Source organism: Staurois parvus, unplaced genomic scaffold (genome assembly GCF_062004578.1).
Source record: "Staurois parvus isolate SC_StPar_1 unplaced genomic scaffold, SC_StPar_1.0 ptg000059l, whole genome shotgun sequence".
In the NCBI taxonomy this organism is placed as follows: domain Eukaryota; kingdom Metazoa; phylum Chordata; class Amphibia; order Anura; family Ranidae; genus Staurois; species Staurois parvus.
In genome coordinates, this window is record NW_028317855.1 from 14317537 (window position 1) to 14334859 (window position 17323).

The following is a 17323-nucleotide window of genomic DNA, read 5'->3' on the forward strand; positions in this document are numbered from 1 at the left end:
CTAACCTAAAGCTAAAACTAATTTTTTGTTCTGGACAAAGTAGGTAAGTGTTAGAGCTTTTTTCAGGCTTTCATTGCTATGTCCCCAATGGGGAGTTTCCTCTGCACTTTCTGTTACAAAGACAGGGTATCAAAAGTAGAAAGCCAGGGTTAAAACCTCTGTGAGGATACCTAGAACCAGGCTTTAATTACAAAAATGTTACAATCTTTGCATTTAATTAGGTAGGTGTGGCCGTCTTTAGACATAAATGTAGGCATTGGAAGAAGTATTTAGGCCAATGATTTCATTAGAATGTGACAACCTTGCTCTAACCTAAGCTGATCAAAGGATAGTGGAATGGAATATTCCAATAGAGTAGGTTAATGTGAGGTTTTAGGTCACCATTAATAGCTAAATAAGATGATTACTAAAGTAGAAAAGACAAGGAGCAATATCTAAATGTTTTAGTTCAGTAATTTCTCCTCTCATACTTTATTAACATAGATAACCTAGTTCTACATACTAGCTGGGGTCAAATACATTTTATTAAACTGAGTGGATTTAAACTGACTTACCAAAGTATCAAAGAGTAAGCATGGTTACAGAACTCCTAACAAATCACTTATAGAATTAGTAGATAGGACCCTGCAAACAGTAATAATAAAAAGTGCAGTAACTCTAGGAAAGCAAAAAACAGACAAAACTACAGTTAACTAAAGTGTTGTGAGTAACTGCTCCTCTGCATAAATTTAATGAGTATGCTTATATTTTTATTTCAATCTCCATAGATTGTATTCCACATGAACTTCCCATTTCATTTTAAACTTAGCAACCACCTGGTTCATACTGGAAACAGAAAAAACTACAGTACATTAGTTTTACTATAGGCCAATTTTAGTAATGAGAGTCAGACCAAATTTAATGGTTAGACATAGTCATATCTATTCTTAGGTTGACTATGAAGCTTTAGGTGTTAAAATAATTGAGATTCTCTCTTTTTGACAGCTATGCAACCAGATCTACAGGTTTACTTAAATCTTTGCAAGTGGTTCTACGTTTAATTAAGATAGATGTTAATTTAAAATGGTTCCAGTGCAAGTAATGGACAGAAAAATGGATATAACCATGAACAATACAAGACAACTGACCCAGCATGATACAGCAATGTACAAATTATCATCTATTATACTACAACAGAAGTCAAGTTTGGTTCTGTAGGTGTGGTTCAAGAAAGGTTTGCAGGTGTTAATGAAGTATGTCCTCTTGAATTACACAGGGTGAGGGATGGTAAGACAAATGAAAATGGCATAAACAGGCAAAGAATGTCAAGCATTTTGTGGATTACAGAAGTAATGAGAAAGCCAAACACGGTTGTCTGTGTCAACAAGCATGGAAGTCCAAGATGCAAAACTATTTACTGGCCAGCTGAATAAAGCAATACGCTTTCTTGGTAAGCCATATACATCTGTACAAATAATTTAGTGTTAGTAAAAGTTTCTTCTAAACATATTGTGCAGAAGGTGTTCAGCATGCTAGCCAGTGTAAAGGTATGTACATTACAGTTCAGCAGGTGTTTACTTCTTGTCATTACCATGTTCAAAATGATCATTGCTTTCATAGCAGCCAGAGTCCCGAGGGGAGCCTGCAATCTCTCCTTCTGTTAGCAATTTCTCTTGAGACCCAGAGTGATCACTGTTGCCTGTGACATTCAAAAATAGACATGGATATTGGTAATAGTTATGTTTTCACGAAAAGTAAAAATCCATAAAGTACTGATATAGGTCTTTATATTAGGAGTGTGTTATCACTGCATTAACAAATCTGTTGAAGAACATTGTTTTGCAAGCACCTATTAATCAGTCATTATCTTGTTGAAATTAACTTCCTATATTTGTATTAAGTTTCAAGTGTATTAGGGAACGTAAACATGCATTATCTATTGCATGTTGGGGTTTTGGTTTCTTTTTTGTCTTCCAAAATATACCAGTAATTTAACTGGAAAAATGCATATTGTTGTTTCTTTTTATTGGGTATGGTTTTGCAATGCAAATTGGCTCTTCGCAGAGGTGGATGACTCACCAATTTTTGGCTGGCATAGATTAGAAGATTTCAGATAAAACTATTGATCCAGAATGATTGGCAAAGTGTACCAGAGTGTGCTGCTTGCTTCAAAGCCATGCTATTTGTTAGCAAACAGTGTTTCCAAGTTGTTTTTTCTTGTCAACACCTACTGTGGGTAATCAATCCGGTATGCTAAGCGAAATTTATTACTGTAGATGTGCTTTTTGTTTGCAGAGATGGCGTATAATAACTATATAACTAAACATTTTTTTTACTACTGTAAGAGTAGAGCTTAGCCTAAATAATATGTTACCAATGCTTTTTATATTTCTGATATGTGCATGTTGTACCATGTACCCTGGTCTCATTGTATTGCTTCCTTTGTGTGAAATATCTGGTGATCCTGCCAGTCTCCTTGCTTTCCTATTTCAAACTGAATATGCTAGGTATAAGAGCATATCCTTCAAAGCATAGTCAGTTTTCTAGCTGTGCTTGGATCACAGCCTGCCTGTCCACCAATGATCAAACTTCTGCTGACACTCCATCTGCAAAGCCATTCACGGGTAAGATCAGTGTACTTCAGTGTCTTCTCCACCACCTCTATAAGCCCCTTATGCAGTTGAGAACGATTATATGATCACTTATTATAAAGAAAAAAAAAGGAATTTATAATGTTTTTTGTATGCACAAACCTTTTGGCTTTCATTTCTATTTTAAACAGTAGGGCTATTTTACAAGAAAGGGTTCATATATACTTTAACCTCTGTGATATCTAGTTGGCATACTTTTCTGGCTTTGAATAAAATTTATTCAGTTATCTTTTTTAAAAAACATGCTTGCTTTATTTGTGTTGTGCTTGCTTCATAGCTTAGCTTTCTAACTCAGGTGTCTATCTAGTAAATGTTCTCCCTTGCAGTTCTTCTGCTGGTACTGGTAAAGGAAAAAATTCCACTACAAAAGGGAAAATGTATTTGTAACAAGCTGTCTTCTCGTGTATGGCCACTCTTAAAGATTAACTGGATTATTCAAGAAACAGGGCTTGTTCAAATGTACTTGTAGTGTATAAAAAATGTGAATAATTTATTTGAACTCTCATTATTCAACATTCATAAGTTAAAACAGAAATTTTAAATTAATGCATATAAGGGAGACATAAAGGCTTCATAAAAATCCAATCATTACGGGGTGCCTTATGAAAAACTTACTGAATACAGTGCTATAAAGCTGGGCGGTAGAGGAAGATAAGGACTTGCCATACCACATCACACAATGTGGCTGATTCACTAAAGGAGTCAAGCCTGTTCACTTTGGAGAGTGCATTTTATTTCCCAATGAAATTTTCACTTAGCATGTGAATGAGGTAAAATTATGCTTCAATAACCAATAAGTAACTTCAATCATCCAATGGCGTGCAAGCAAAAATCTTGTTTTTTTTCTGTTGCATGTGATTGGTTTCCTCTGCAAAGTGAATTTTCACCACATTCATTAAGGTAAATTTATTAAATTAGCCACAATGGGTCAGATGCAGTGGGATCAGTGCTAGATGATGTGCTAAAGCTTGAGACTGTTTAGTATGGGTATAGCATTCTGTATATTGTGGCTCTCTATTTACTCACTCTATTTATTTATTATTGGTTGAATTAGATGGACTTGAGTCTTTTTTTGACCTAACTAAGTAACTTCCAAATAAGTAGCATTTTCTGCTGAAAGTCTGTCCTTATCACTAGCTGTACTGCATCCTCTGAAGTAATGTAGCAGAATGGACTAGTACCCATCTTAAGTAACAGTACATAACTGTGTGCCAGGCACAAAGAGTTGGGTGTACTGTGTTGACACATTTGGAGAAGAGAGGTCTATACCCCTGTGGATCTTAAGAGTCATCTAAAATGTAGACTTGCTGTAGTTGTCCAGCAATAACCATGTTTAGGTGTAGAGAAAATCCTAATGATTACCCAATGGATAAAATACTTCTAAAACAAAACAGGTTATGGATTGAATAAAATGCTATTTTTTGTAGCTTATGGACTCATAAAATCACATTATAAACACACACAAATGTAGAAATTTCTAGTTGCAGATACTATTCTGGAATGACAATATAAATTAGAAATTCTTACTGTCATATTCCTGCAACAACTCAATAGCTGTAAGGAGGACTGCTTTATGTTCTGGGTTCTGGATGTTCAATTCATCCAAATCATCTTCTTCCAGAAGTTTGAAAGTATCTAAATCTTCATATCCATTGAAGAGAAAAGTTGGCATGTGCTCCTAGAAATTAAAGCAAGTTCATGTTTAGAGTTAAAAATAAAGCTCACCTACAAATAGGGTTCATCATAGGTCAATCTATCAAACTTCATTTATTTAAACCCCGTGACGCTGGCTCCTCCCGACCCTTTAAGAGTTTCAGAAGCCGGGAGGTGAGGCGGGGTTTAGGGTCATGTGACAGCTGTGACACGCCGTCACATTATCGGGAAAGGTCCCAATCAAAAGAGGAGATCGGGACCTTTCCGTGAGTACCAGACATGTGCTGGGAGCGTGCAGGGCGAGCGCTCTCAGCACATATGTTTTTTATAATAGAACGCAAATGTGCGGCCGCTCGGCGTCTAGGGCCAGACGCTGGGAGGCTGCACATTTGCTTTCGGCCGGCGCCAAGAGGGTAATCATGTTCAAGACATTTTTTGTCAGGTGAATATGAAATATTGGATACTAATATTTTAAATGTATTTTTTCCAGCCAGCATATGTTTACCATCTTCTATGTAGTTTATCCCCTCACAGATGTCTATTATTAGCAGAGCTCAGTTGCTCAAACTGAAATTTAAACACATAACTAAATAGTAGTGACTCGAACCCTGCCCCCCCTCTATGTCTTTAACTTGCACAGGGCGAGCTCAAGATACCCGGTCATAGATTCTTTTATGACCAGGTATGTGCAGGATTTCACGGCTGGGAGAAAAGGCTTATTGCACTATACAAGGGCGATGCATACTGTACTTTTATATAACCTGTGGGATGTACTTTCATTTACATATTTGCTGTAGAGCAGTAATGCTCAACTCATGGCTTGCGGAGCACTCTGATGCGACATGGGACCTCAAACCAAAGAAGCACATTCCCATGCTCTAGGATGGTAGGTAGGCAAGCCCAGATCGCGATCAACAGGTTGCTGTCTTGCCATCCCACAGCATCAGAGTGCATGAGACTGGTGCTCGTAGCAGAGAGAGTAGGAGCTGCATAAGCCGATGATTCCTCTATAGCGATGGCTCTTGTCCCAGGTGGAGTGATACTTCGCCTGGGACCTTTTTAGTAGCCTGGAGAGCAATGCTTGCAAAAGCTGGAAGAGGAAAAGGTCAGTTAATTAAACATCACATACACTGCACTTTTAAAATGGGCATATTGGCACTTATAAAAAAAGGGTTTTGGGCTGCTTTCACACTGATCTGTAAGTACAGCAACTGCAGCTTTCCTGTGGGTTAGCTCATAGACCTCTATTATATCCTGCAGGTTTGGTGCATTTTCTGAAAGTGCACCAAAACTCCTGAATGCAGGAGATTTGGTGTGCTTTTAGAATGTCTCCCCCCACCCCCTGGATCTAAAAGACGTTTATGGCTCAGTGCAGTTAACCCGCAGGAAAGCTGCAGGTGCATTGCACTGCACCTGTGGTGCGGGTAAACTGCAGCACATCAATGTGAAAGCAGCTTTATAAGGGGCTCAGGACAGTAAAGGCTCATTTACATTTGCGGTTTGGGGGAGGTAAAACCCCATAGTTCATGGAGGCTGTGACCACTTAATCACTTAAGTGGCCCTCAGTCTCAAAACGTTGAGCACCTCTGCTGTAGAGGGTGCAATCTGGGATACACAATTGAGGATATTCTTATTCTTTAAAGTGTTTGACTGTAAAATATAGGTACAATATTTGCTTTCTTCTCTGCAAGGAGGACTGTTATTCCAGGCTCTATTTTAGCTACAGTCACTTTAAATGTTTTTTCCCTGGATAAACCAACTTCACATTAAGCTTTTGTTTTAGCGCTTTGAAGGAAAATATAACAGAAAAGTGTAAAAATATAGCACAGGATCTGGTAATCAGTAAAATGTGAAAATTGGTCAAGATTTTTAATACTAAGCTTTAAGATTTTAGTAGGCTGACAATTTAAATGGAATTAAACCTTCTTTAGAAAGAATTCTGAGTGTGCCTGTCAGTGCTCCTTATTTGTCAGGAGCATGAGTAATTGTCTGCAGTGTTCTACAACAAACCAATATGCTCATGAAATCTGTACAGCCCATATGCACCAAATCATAATAAATAATCATACTGTAATACAAGCTGCAAAGCTATTCCATTAAATACACTCTGTAATATAAGCAACTGATTTCATACTTGGTGGTTTTATTGCTGTGGTGAAGCAGTTATTGTATAAATCTTAGTTTATACCTATAACCTCTATTAAGTTGGGAGTTCAGGTTATATGTAGGGAGTAAAATAAAAATCACTTTTACTCCTTAATCATTTCAGCACTGAGAATGCTTGCATATATTTTAGGTCTCTGCCAACACTAAGCTGGACAGAATGTTTGGATAGACAGTGAGTGTTTTATGAAGGTTGGATATTTGGCAATATCTAAAAGGAAGCTATATTTTTATGGAAAACAGTATATCTGAAAATATCAGGGTACCGAAGATATTATAAACCAAAGCCACAATTGTCCTGGGACACATCTGTTTACAACATGGGGACTTTCATAAAAATGTGGAAGATAAGATGTGCCCCCAACCCAATAACAATAAAAAAAGCTCTTCTATGTGTGCTATCACAGAGGAGATAGCAACTACAGTTTGTTTACAAGGGAGGGGTTCAGGGGTAGGGAAATGGCATTACTACAATAAAAGGCTACTTTAATATGGCAGTGCAAAGTTTAGCAACCCACAGAAAATATTCCTCAACTTGTAACAGGATTAGGATTGGTTGTTATGGGTTACTACAATTTATAAAGTTATTGTTTAAGAGAAATGGAAACCTCTTTTCAAGACTTACTAATCGAACCAATTTCACCCCTTAAAACAGAAGGAATTTATGTTGACTCCACTATGGAGATGAGTGGAAAGGCTTCCAATCACTGATTGCACACAGTCTAAATAGCATGTGTGCCATGTTTTAAAAACCCTAAATGTCACATGATAGGATACATTAAATACATTGGTTCATAACCTCCTTTTATGAAGCTAAACTCCAGTCAGATATTAAAAAAGGGGAATTTTGTCTTGTAAATTCCATATCTTGGAGCTCTGTACAGAACACAGGCAACACATTCATACACAATGGTTTATAGGTGTGTATGTTCAGGTGACTGGACAGTGGCAAGCTCTTGAGAATACTGCGCCCCTGAGGTGCCTCCCCTGTAACCCAACCCCGCTTCATGAGTCTTCAATTTTGTAGCAAGAAATGCAGAGTAAACCAAGGAAAAGAAGGGAAGGTAACATGTGTCCTGTACTGTACTTCAAGATATTGCATTTATAGGCCAGTAAAAATTCCTTTCATCTTACTCATACAGTACAGGACAACAAGCAACATACTCATACACTGTGGGAAGTCCCCAGACAATGATTTTGATGGGCGGGCAACTAATAGGCAAACAAAACTGTGCCAACAGATCTAATCTACAACAGGGGTAAAAAAAATGAAAAAAAAAGTTCTGAGAAATGTACAGCCAAAGGCTGCATCTGCAGAAGACTGAGCGTCCACCCAGTAAAACTATTGGAAAGTACGAATAGAAGACCAGGTGGCAGCCTTACATAGTTGGGCTTCATAGGCTTGGGGCCAAAAAGGCCATGAAACTCTAGATCTGGAGGAGTAAGCATGCAAGAGTGAACCAGGTTTTTGATTAAGAGCATAGGCTCTGGGATTAGCTGCTTTCAACACCAGGCAAAATAGATTTTTCCAGGTGCGACTTTCTGGAAGTTGTTTTTCTTGCTTTTAGCATGGTAGGAATCACAGATTCAGAAATACTTATTTCCTAGACCTGGGATTCAACAGTCATGCTGGTAAAACCAGACTGTGAAGCAGGATAGAGAACCCTGAGACAGCATATCTGGCCTGTTAGGAAGAGACAGGGGCAGTCTGCTAGAAGTCTAAGTATGTCTGTGTACTAGGTTCTATTTTGTGGAGCAGTCAAGGCAGAATTTGCACTGAACGGAAGGCATAGATTAACCTGAACTGAGGCCAGTGGATTAATAGGGCATCCAAGGCCAAGGCAAAAGGACTCCTGGTTCTGGCAACAAACAGAGGTAGCTTGTTGTTTAATTTTGAGGTGGATTTGGCTGTGATGTGGACTGCAGAAATCACTGGACAGGAGAATCTGGTTTGCTTCCTTCAAAGCAGTCAGGCTCCTTGTGCCCCTTGATGGTTGCTGTGGTGACACTGTCTGACTGTACCCAGACTAGGTGTCCTTTCAAAAAGGGTGTGTGTGTGTGTGTGTGTGTGTGTGTGTGTGTGGGGGGGGGGTCCAATGATAAGCTGACTGCTCTAATCTCCAGGATGTTTTGTTTCCTCCTTTGACCATGTTCTCTGAACTGTCAAGGATTGAAATACACCTCCCCAGGCTTACAGACTTACTTCCTTCCAGTTTTAGGGAAGGACTTCACTAGTTTTAGAGCTAGGATAGTAATCCACCAAGATAAAGAAATTCTTGCCTGGCTGGATAGGAGCATGGGTAAGTCAAGGGAAAGAACCTGCTATTTCCATGTCAACAAAATGTTTTGTTGGGGGAGTTCTTGAATGGAACTGGATGAAAGGTATTGCCCTGAAGGAGACCACCTTAGATCTCAGTTGTCAGGTATGAGCTCTTAAAGGAAAAATGTTCTTTTCTGGAAGAAGGACTTTTGCTTAAGATGTGTCTAGGATCAGACCCAGGTATTCTAGGTGAAGGGAAGGCTGGAGAACAGGCTCATTTAAATGTATTACCCAGACAAAGGCCTGGAGCAGCTGAATTTTTTTGTACATTTTTTTGAGAGATGCAAGAGAAATTAATCCTTCAGGAGGAGGTCATCTACATGTCTAACCTGTGACTTAGATGCCTGAGAAGGGCATGCAAGGGAGCCAAGACCTTTGTGAACACCCTGGGAGCAGAGGTTTGCATCTGCAAAATCTTTGAAAGAAGGAACATCTTCAATAGGAACAGTGAGATGTTTGTTTACAAAGAAATTGTTATTCCTGTGGTTGATCCAGCGATCTCTGTCCTAAACTTCTGACGACTTGGTAGAGATGGAGGAGTGTCAAGCTGCACAATGCCATTGAACTTTTCACTGTTAGCAAACATGTTGTGTGAAGCTCCCTTTTCAATATATTGACACTCTGGGAGAGAGAAATTATCCAGAGCTTCCTCCATAATTGCTTCCATATCCTCTTCTTTCCCTTCTGTGTCTCCTTTCTCTAAGCCTGGCATATTAGGGTATGACTCTGGTTGAGAAATGGGTGTGGTAAAAGAGGAAGGGTGTTTTTGAACCCTTGACAAAGATGGCTGTATTAAAGCCACAATCTGTCTGAGCAAATGTGACACAAATTCAGAAAATGCTGCTTTATTCAAATAGGCCACCTGCTGTGTGCCTGAAATAGAGCTAGAACCGGATGCTGAGGCTGGTGTTAAGACCAGTTTCTACTCTGGTGCAAGGGATGCACCGTCACTCTGAGTATTATGTGGGCCTTTGGCAGCATGAATGTTCACCTGCAATTCTGAATTGGCTCCCTTTCATATATTCACCACCATAGCTACAAGTGAGGTACTCTCCTGTGGGATACTCATGGAGTAGAGTGTGGGAAATAGGGTAAGCATGTCCGGTAGAAGTACACAGTAACTCAGTCCTACAACAAATCCTTGTGATGTAAGGGTGGGGGGAAGCACCTGAGAACCTTATAAGGGCTCTAGGCAGAAGAGGTGGTAAAGTGTGCAACCAATGGTATGATATAATACCATGGTCGTTCACCTGAGACAGAGCTCTAATGGGTAGAATTTTAGTGGCACACTGTGAAGTGGATACATTCAAAACATTGCCCTGTTTATTCAGTAATGGTCAGAAATACAGGGTAATCCTGTCTTACCTATCCTCGATACTGGACTGTATATAAAGTCCATGCTTCGCCTGTCACAGTGGGTATATCCCTGAAGAGGTCTTCAAGGACTGCATTGCATAGTGATGGACCATGGCCTTGAACCTGTATAGCACCCTGTGGCTTACTCAACACTTTGCACCAAATGAGTGCCCATGCAGGATCCAGTGCCCTAGGAACATTAAAGGCTGTTCCCAAAGGGTGCAGTCCAGGTATTGGTCCCAAGGTTTTACAAAAGTTGCACTGATCTGAATACTGTGCTTCTCAATAAGAATTAGAAGACAGTGAGGTGTTATGAAAATTTTGAAGAAAATAATAAAGAACAATAATCTAGTGAAGCTGATTTTTCTGCAAAGGAGAATATTTCCATCACCTTCACACACTATCAAGAAACTGAGGAATCACGGGGCAAGGTAAGGTTATAGGGAAGATGCCAAAGGGGGATGTCCTCAAAGGCTTGCCAGTGTCCAATCACCTGAAGGTAAGGTATATGCCTATAACTCATGGTGTATGAATATGTTGCCCGTCTCTTGTACTGTACAATTTAGATAATTTTTTTTTTGTCCAAAGGTGCACTCCATTTCAAAATACATATTTATGACAGACTGATTTGCCATGTCACAGTAGCAACAACATGCCACTCTCTGGAGTGCCAACAGACTACTTACCTTCTACTATGTCATCACTCCCTTGATAAATGAACCAGTAAAACATTGCTCCATAGCCAAAGAGCAAGTTTCTGCTACATTCTGACAGCAAGGGTGTGAAGACAAGTAAGAAAGATGTCAGATGTGTAAGCAAAGGCAGAAGCACTGCTATAACTGGGAAATAACGCTCAACTGGTGATCTTATTATATCAGAGTTCACTACAATGGTATTATTGCATGGATCTGTATATATAGGAAAGTATAAAGAGAAAGGTGATTTTTTGGTATCCTGCAAATGAGATTGTATTTGGTCTCTGTACTATTAAAATGCTTCAGAAACATGTCCAACCTTAAGATTGATGCGATCCAAAAGCTCTTCAACAGACTTTGGCTTTGGTGGTCGTCCCTTACGCCGTCTCCTTGTTGGCCGCTTGGGCTTCTCTTCAACTTCATTGATCACATCCACATATATAAACTTGAAAGTGCCAACCTTATTGTTCAAAAGACCCATCCATGTTCCCATTGGAGGCTTGCTTATAATTTCAATAATGTCACCTTTCTGCAGTAAAGGAAATTGAGAAAGGTGTTTAAAATTTCCAAACCCCCATCAATAAGAACTGGCAAGGACCATCAGAGATTAATATTACACAACAATGCATCAGCTGCGAAGTCCACTATTGGGAACAGGCCACAAGGGATTACAGTGACATACTGCACGGTTATTAAACACATTCTATTAAATGCCTCAAAGAGGCTTCTATTGTTCAAAACAAATCTATATCAAGATGTTACAGCCTGTATTCTACTGAACCTATTGAATTTACATTAAAAGAGGCAGGAGTTCAACAGAATGAAGATCTAGGACACCACAATGCATTTCAATCTGCTTTATTCCAAAAGACAGGTGGATATTCTTTCACAGCAATCAGCAACAGTCTTGAGCTCTACTCTAACATAGCTGTTGTAAGTCATATAACATAGTTGTTGCAGGCCAGGAAAAACAGCAAACCTTTTCCCAGTCAACTGGCCTTTTAATCCTTCAGTTCCAATGTTCTCATATAAGACTCAAGAACTGATAAATCACCTTTAAATTATTTTTAAAATTTTCTCATCTAAATATAATATGACATTATATAACTGCCTCCTGTTATGGTTTTAAATTAAGGGATGCCATAAATAGCTCTAACTTCATCCAATTCATGCAGATTTGGCTGAAATTTGAGTCATGGGTGCCATTGTTTGCACCACGTGGATTGACAAAATGTGATTATTCAGGTGGAAAATTGCCTGATGAACAGCACCTGCATCCAATCAGATGCAAGCACTGTTTGGGTATTCTGACAGCACTGGAGCCATCTGTCAGACTGCAATAGTCAGCAGGGGAGATTCATCCATCCATCTAATGGGTGTATGACTATCTTATTAACACCTATCGGACACTAGCAGTCATTATCAGTCAAGACTTGTCAGAGAGGGAGATGGGAAGGGGTTGAACAATTTTAGAAACCTTTGTCTAATTGCTTTTGTTGAAGAAGAAGGGATGATGACATTGTAATTGTTTCTGTATATCCAACTGACCTCTACATGATATCTGCAGACATGTATTACAAAATGCTTGGAACTTGTGCATATAATCATTTTTATTCCTACAAGCAAACACTTAATCCTTTTATCCTACTAATAACTACTTCTATCTTACATAACATTTATAAAAATGGAGTTCTACCCAGCTTGACATCTCTATATTTCTATACTTATTATTCCAACACCTTTTTCTCATTTTCCTATTTAAAAACAACGCATGCCTAGACTGTAATTTTTGACTATGTATAACACCTTTTTTTAATTTTCCTATTAAAAAACAATCCATGCCTAGACTGTAATTTTTGACTATGTATAAATCCCAGGAAATTCCAGTCTCTCTATTCTCCCAAGATCTGGTATATTTAATGTCTGTTAATAGGTAAAAATATTTTCTAAAATACTTTTTCTTTAAAATATAAATATATGCAAACCAAAGAACAAAACTGTACTGACACTTCTTTTTTCAGGCTAAGAACATTCTCAGCAAGTACATAAAAGACCTGTTGATCTTTCCAGAAATGCACTGTCCTTGTCACTTCCTGTAAGAGTAACTTACATAGTCTTACATAGTTAGTAAGGTTAAACAAGGACACCAGTTCATCTAGTTCATTCAGTGTTTAAAGGGTGGCCCCATGTCTTATTTTACTCCCTGAGACTGAATAGTTTCTCCCTTATGTTAGAATCGCTAATTTAAGTATTTGTATATTGCTATCTCCTCTCAAGCGTCTCCTCTCCAGGGAGTATACGTTTAATGTTTGTAATTGTTCCCCATAACTGAGGTCCTCCATTCCCCTTATTAACTTTGTTGCCCTTCTCTGGACTCTCTCCAGCTCAAGCAGATCCTTCCTGAGGACTAGTGACCAGAACTGGATGGCATACTCTAGATTTGGCCGAGCTAGAGTTTTAAAAAAATGGCAGGATTATAGGTTTATCTCTTGAGTATATACCTTTTATGCATGCTATTAGGCTAGCTTTGCTTGCTGCCGCTTGGCATTCCATGCCATTGCTGAGCCTGTAATCTAATAGGACCCCCAGATCCTTTTTCCATCCTGGATTACCCAAGAGTTTCTCCCCCCTTGCATTCATATTATTAGCCCCCCTTCATTTTATTAAGGTCTTCTTGTAAAGTTTCTAGATTGTGCTGCAACGTTATTGCCCTGCTTAGTTTTGTATCATCAGCAAACACTGAGATTGAGCTATTTATACCAACCTCTATATTACTTATGAATAAATTAAATAGAATTGGTCCCAGGACAGAGCCCTTAAACTCAAAACACAAACAATGTTATGTTCATTGTTTGTGCTTTTTCCTTCCTATTATCTTCCTCTCAGGAGAGCAGCCTATGGCGACAACCACGGCTCCTCCATAGATATGGTGCAGTGAAGGAATTTTTCCACTCTAGGACAAGAAATGTGTTACTGTCAGGATCAACAGGTGGAAATAAAGGAGAAGAAAACATTAAATATGAAACTAATACATCCACCTTAAAAACTGGTAAGCTGCAATATTTTTTTTACTTTTGTTTTTAATTGACAAACTTTAAAAAGGAGAATTATGAACATAGCATTGCACATTTAGTACAATTAAAAATGACTTTACTTGACATTAACAATTTTGTTATAGGAGTTATCTAATTAGGGGTACTCTAGAGCCATGCTTTGACTAAATAAAATGAATTAGTACATTAGATACCAGCAGCTGATCTCCCAGGAGAGAGAAGGAAAAGACAATGACCAATTTAGATTTTCTCAGCAAAAAAAATTGTGTTTTTCGAAGTAATTGCAGTGCTAATTGTGTGCATTCAAAGACACAAACACTGAATGATGCAGGTACCTCTGAGAATCAGTTTCCATGGACAGCTTTATAGGACATACAAGCTGATCATAATTATTTGAGATTTTAAGTGCACTTACCAAGATGCTTAGCAAAACTTATTGCCAACATGATATATTTAGTCTATGATTTGCTGCGATTTCTAATTAAATGCTCAGATAACAAATAATTTTGCAGCATCCTGCTTTATTGAAAATGTTTCAATAAATCTACTATTTTGTGCAAGAGCACATAAATGTTTCATATTGGGTGAGCCAGTTGACACTTTTTCAATGACTATATTTGAAAAGCAGTCAGTCAAATCTTAACTATGTACACAATAATTAATTAGTAGAAAAGCACCACAGAACATGTCCATGCTAACCTTGAGTTTCAGGGAATCAGAGTCATAAGGGCTGGGGGTGAAATCTGTATGAACTTTGGCTCGGCCACAGAAAGGTCCTCTGTATGGCGGCTCCTCATCATCACCATCCTCAGACTTGACACTCTCTCTGTTGCTAGCAGATGAGTCTGTTGTGCTGACAGTTTGGCCACCTGATAAAACAGATCCACAACAGAATGAAGTATTGGCCTGAAAACAATACTTATCTATTGTGAACGTTTCTCTTCTGAACTGTACTGCTGCAATCTGTACAATGGAAATGATCTTGTTTTTCAGCTAGGAAGGATAATGAGGATATTATGCAGGCCTTTTAACATACAAAATATAGTTAAGCTACTAAATGAAGATTGAAAGAATGTTAAATGACAACAGACAAACAATTAAGCAGGCACATGTAGAAAACCATCTGCAGAAACATTCTGTCTCTCAATTGATATCCTGTGCACTTTGTAAACAGAATCCTGTGACTAGAGTACATTCAGAGAGGTACAGTAGATAGAGGACTAGAAACCAATATATGAAGAACACATATGCTTACTCATTGAACTTTGGCCACTCAAGGAACTTCGAAGACTTTCCACTGAGCCCCCAGCTTTGAGTTTTGGCTTATCAAGTGTGCTGGTGGGGGGATGAGGAGATTCAGGAGACCCAGGCATGCCATCTATACTCGAGTCCTAGAAAACATCAATGGCAATATTAAGTTATAAAATGTCCTGTATCTTAAGAATCATGTACTTTATTTGATGTTAAATCAGCTTAACATTTGTATTTAGAAATATAAGAAGAAATAAAAATCAGACACACAGTATCTGCCAAATAGTTAAATCATATATTTCAAATAAAAAAAAAATAGTAGTGGAGATCTGATCCCTTTTTCAAGGATTCTATGCATGAAGGTAAAAAAAAATTCAGTGTGCAGCTTCTCCCTAGCCTCCCCAAATACTTACCTGAGCCTGATCTCGATCCGGCGATGTACCTGCTGCTGTCAAGTGAGAAGCCAGTGAGAAGGGAGCGGGGGGGCGAAGCCGAATTGCGCTCAGTGGGTCTTATAAACACACAGAGGTGGTTTGGAAGCCAGCACGCAAGAGTGCCCCTAGAGCATGCTTGCTCTGGGGGCACTCAGAAAAGGGGAAGGGCCAGGAGCGCTGGCAGGGGACCTGAGAAGAAGAGGACTGGAACTGCTACGTGCAAAACCACTGTACAGAGCAGGTAAGTATAACATGTTTGTTATTTTTAAAACAAAACAGCTGAACCTTTAGTATCACTTTAAGGAGACTCCCAAATGGTTAGGAGAAAGCAAAGGGGGAACACTTATGAGATGACTGCTCAGAGCATTTAACATCCTAATCCTTATGCCTGTTGATGAGAGACTAATTGAAAGTGAATACAGCAGAGATACTTATGGAGGCAAATAAAGCAAAAGAGACAAAGAATAATTAAAATATTAAAAAATGAGATCTGCATCAGTCTGGTTGCAATGTACAACCAATGTAGCAGTAATGCACTTTTTAATGTTAAAATTACATCTCAGTCACATACATCTGGATTGCTAAGCTTCTTCCAGGTCCTAGATTCATAAAATCTTAAGCCCAGAAATGGCCCTTTTAGCAACAATAGCAGCCTGCATATTTGTGGTCTCCCACAGTACACAGAACATGGAAATGCAATTATTTTAGTAAATATAAACTACTAAATACATTTTCTCATCAGCAGTATATAGCGGTCTTGTGACTCCAGCCAGTGTCCAGCTGAGCACTGCTTAAAGCTTGTAGGAGGAGTTTTCATTCTGCTCTGACTGTCCTATGAGGATGCATGACACCTGACCCTCTGTCTGGACAGTGCTGATTGGCCCTGTGCACCCTTCCAAAGAAAGAAAAACTCTCTAGCTATACACACTAAAACGAACATGTGCAGAGTGACTCCTAGAGCTTTGTACTATCAGCCAATGGATTGGGGATAGTGGAAGAAGGGGAGGATCAAATAAGACTGGATCAACAGCCTTTTTACACCATGTGGAGGATTAACTATTTAGGTTCCACAGTAAGTATAACAAGCATGCTTTAATGCATATACAGACTTATTTTACTGTGTGGGTTTAGTAACACTTTAAGTAAAAGTCACTAATTTTAAATTATAGATGCTAGATTAGATACTCTATTAAACAATAATATAGAAATGTTTACTACTGCTGCTGCTCTTTACCAAGCTGAAATCTAAAACAGAGTTTGCAACTTTAATCACATGCTATAAACAGACATGTGGTATTTATTTCAGCCAACAGGGCTTTCAATTTTGCACAGTAAACAGTTTGCCAATTAATGGGAAGGACTATTCTGGAAGCAGCAGCAGTTACAGCCTTCTGCTGCACACAGGATTACGCTAAATTAAACCAAGCTCTATTGAAAACTTTAAAAGTAAAAGAGCAGAAGCCACAAAGTGTGGTCCAATCATTTTATTAGGCCTATTCTGTGTCCCTTGATCTAGTTTCAGCACCTACGCCTACTGGCTACATTACAAATTAACATGTATGTCAAGCCTAAATTATTATTTTTGTTTTTTTATATTAGTTTTTTTATGTATTGGGCATGGTTAGAACCCCTGTCTAGTTTTTATTGCTATCTAGGACCCACTCCCTTTTTTCCCTGCTGATGTTTTACCAGACAGAAAGTGAGAACAAAATTGAAACAGGGACGCAGACAAAAATACAAATCTGACAGGGGTTCTAGCCTTCCCCTA

The 17323-nt window shown here is 38.7% G+C and overlaps 1 protein-coding gene across 6 annotated transcripts in view; it reads right to left on the reverse strand.

Annotated features, from left to right (window-relative positions):
• Positions 1–17323, reverse strand: part of SASH1 (SAM and SH3 domain containing 1) — a 1153074-nt gene that overhangs the window by 40935 nt on the left and 1094816 nt on the right. For all 6 annotated transcript variants that reach the window (XM_089668633.1, XM_089668628.1, XM_089668631.1 and 3 more), the window contains 5 exons: positions 15126–15261; positions 14570–14739; positions 11137–11346; positions 4158–4308; positions 1571–1678 (listed from right to left, as the gene is read on the reverse strand). In XM_089668633.1, coding sequence (XP_089524759.1) covers positions 1571–1678; positions 4158–4308; positions 11137–11346; positions 14570–14739; positions 15126–15261 — 775 coding nt within the window. The remainder of the gene's footprint in view (positions 1–1570; positions 1679–4157; positions 4309–11136; positions 11347–14569; positions 14740–15125; positions 15262–17323) is intronic.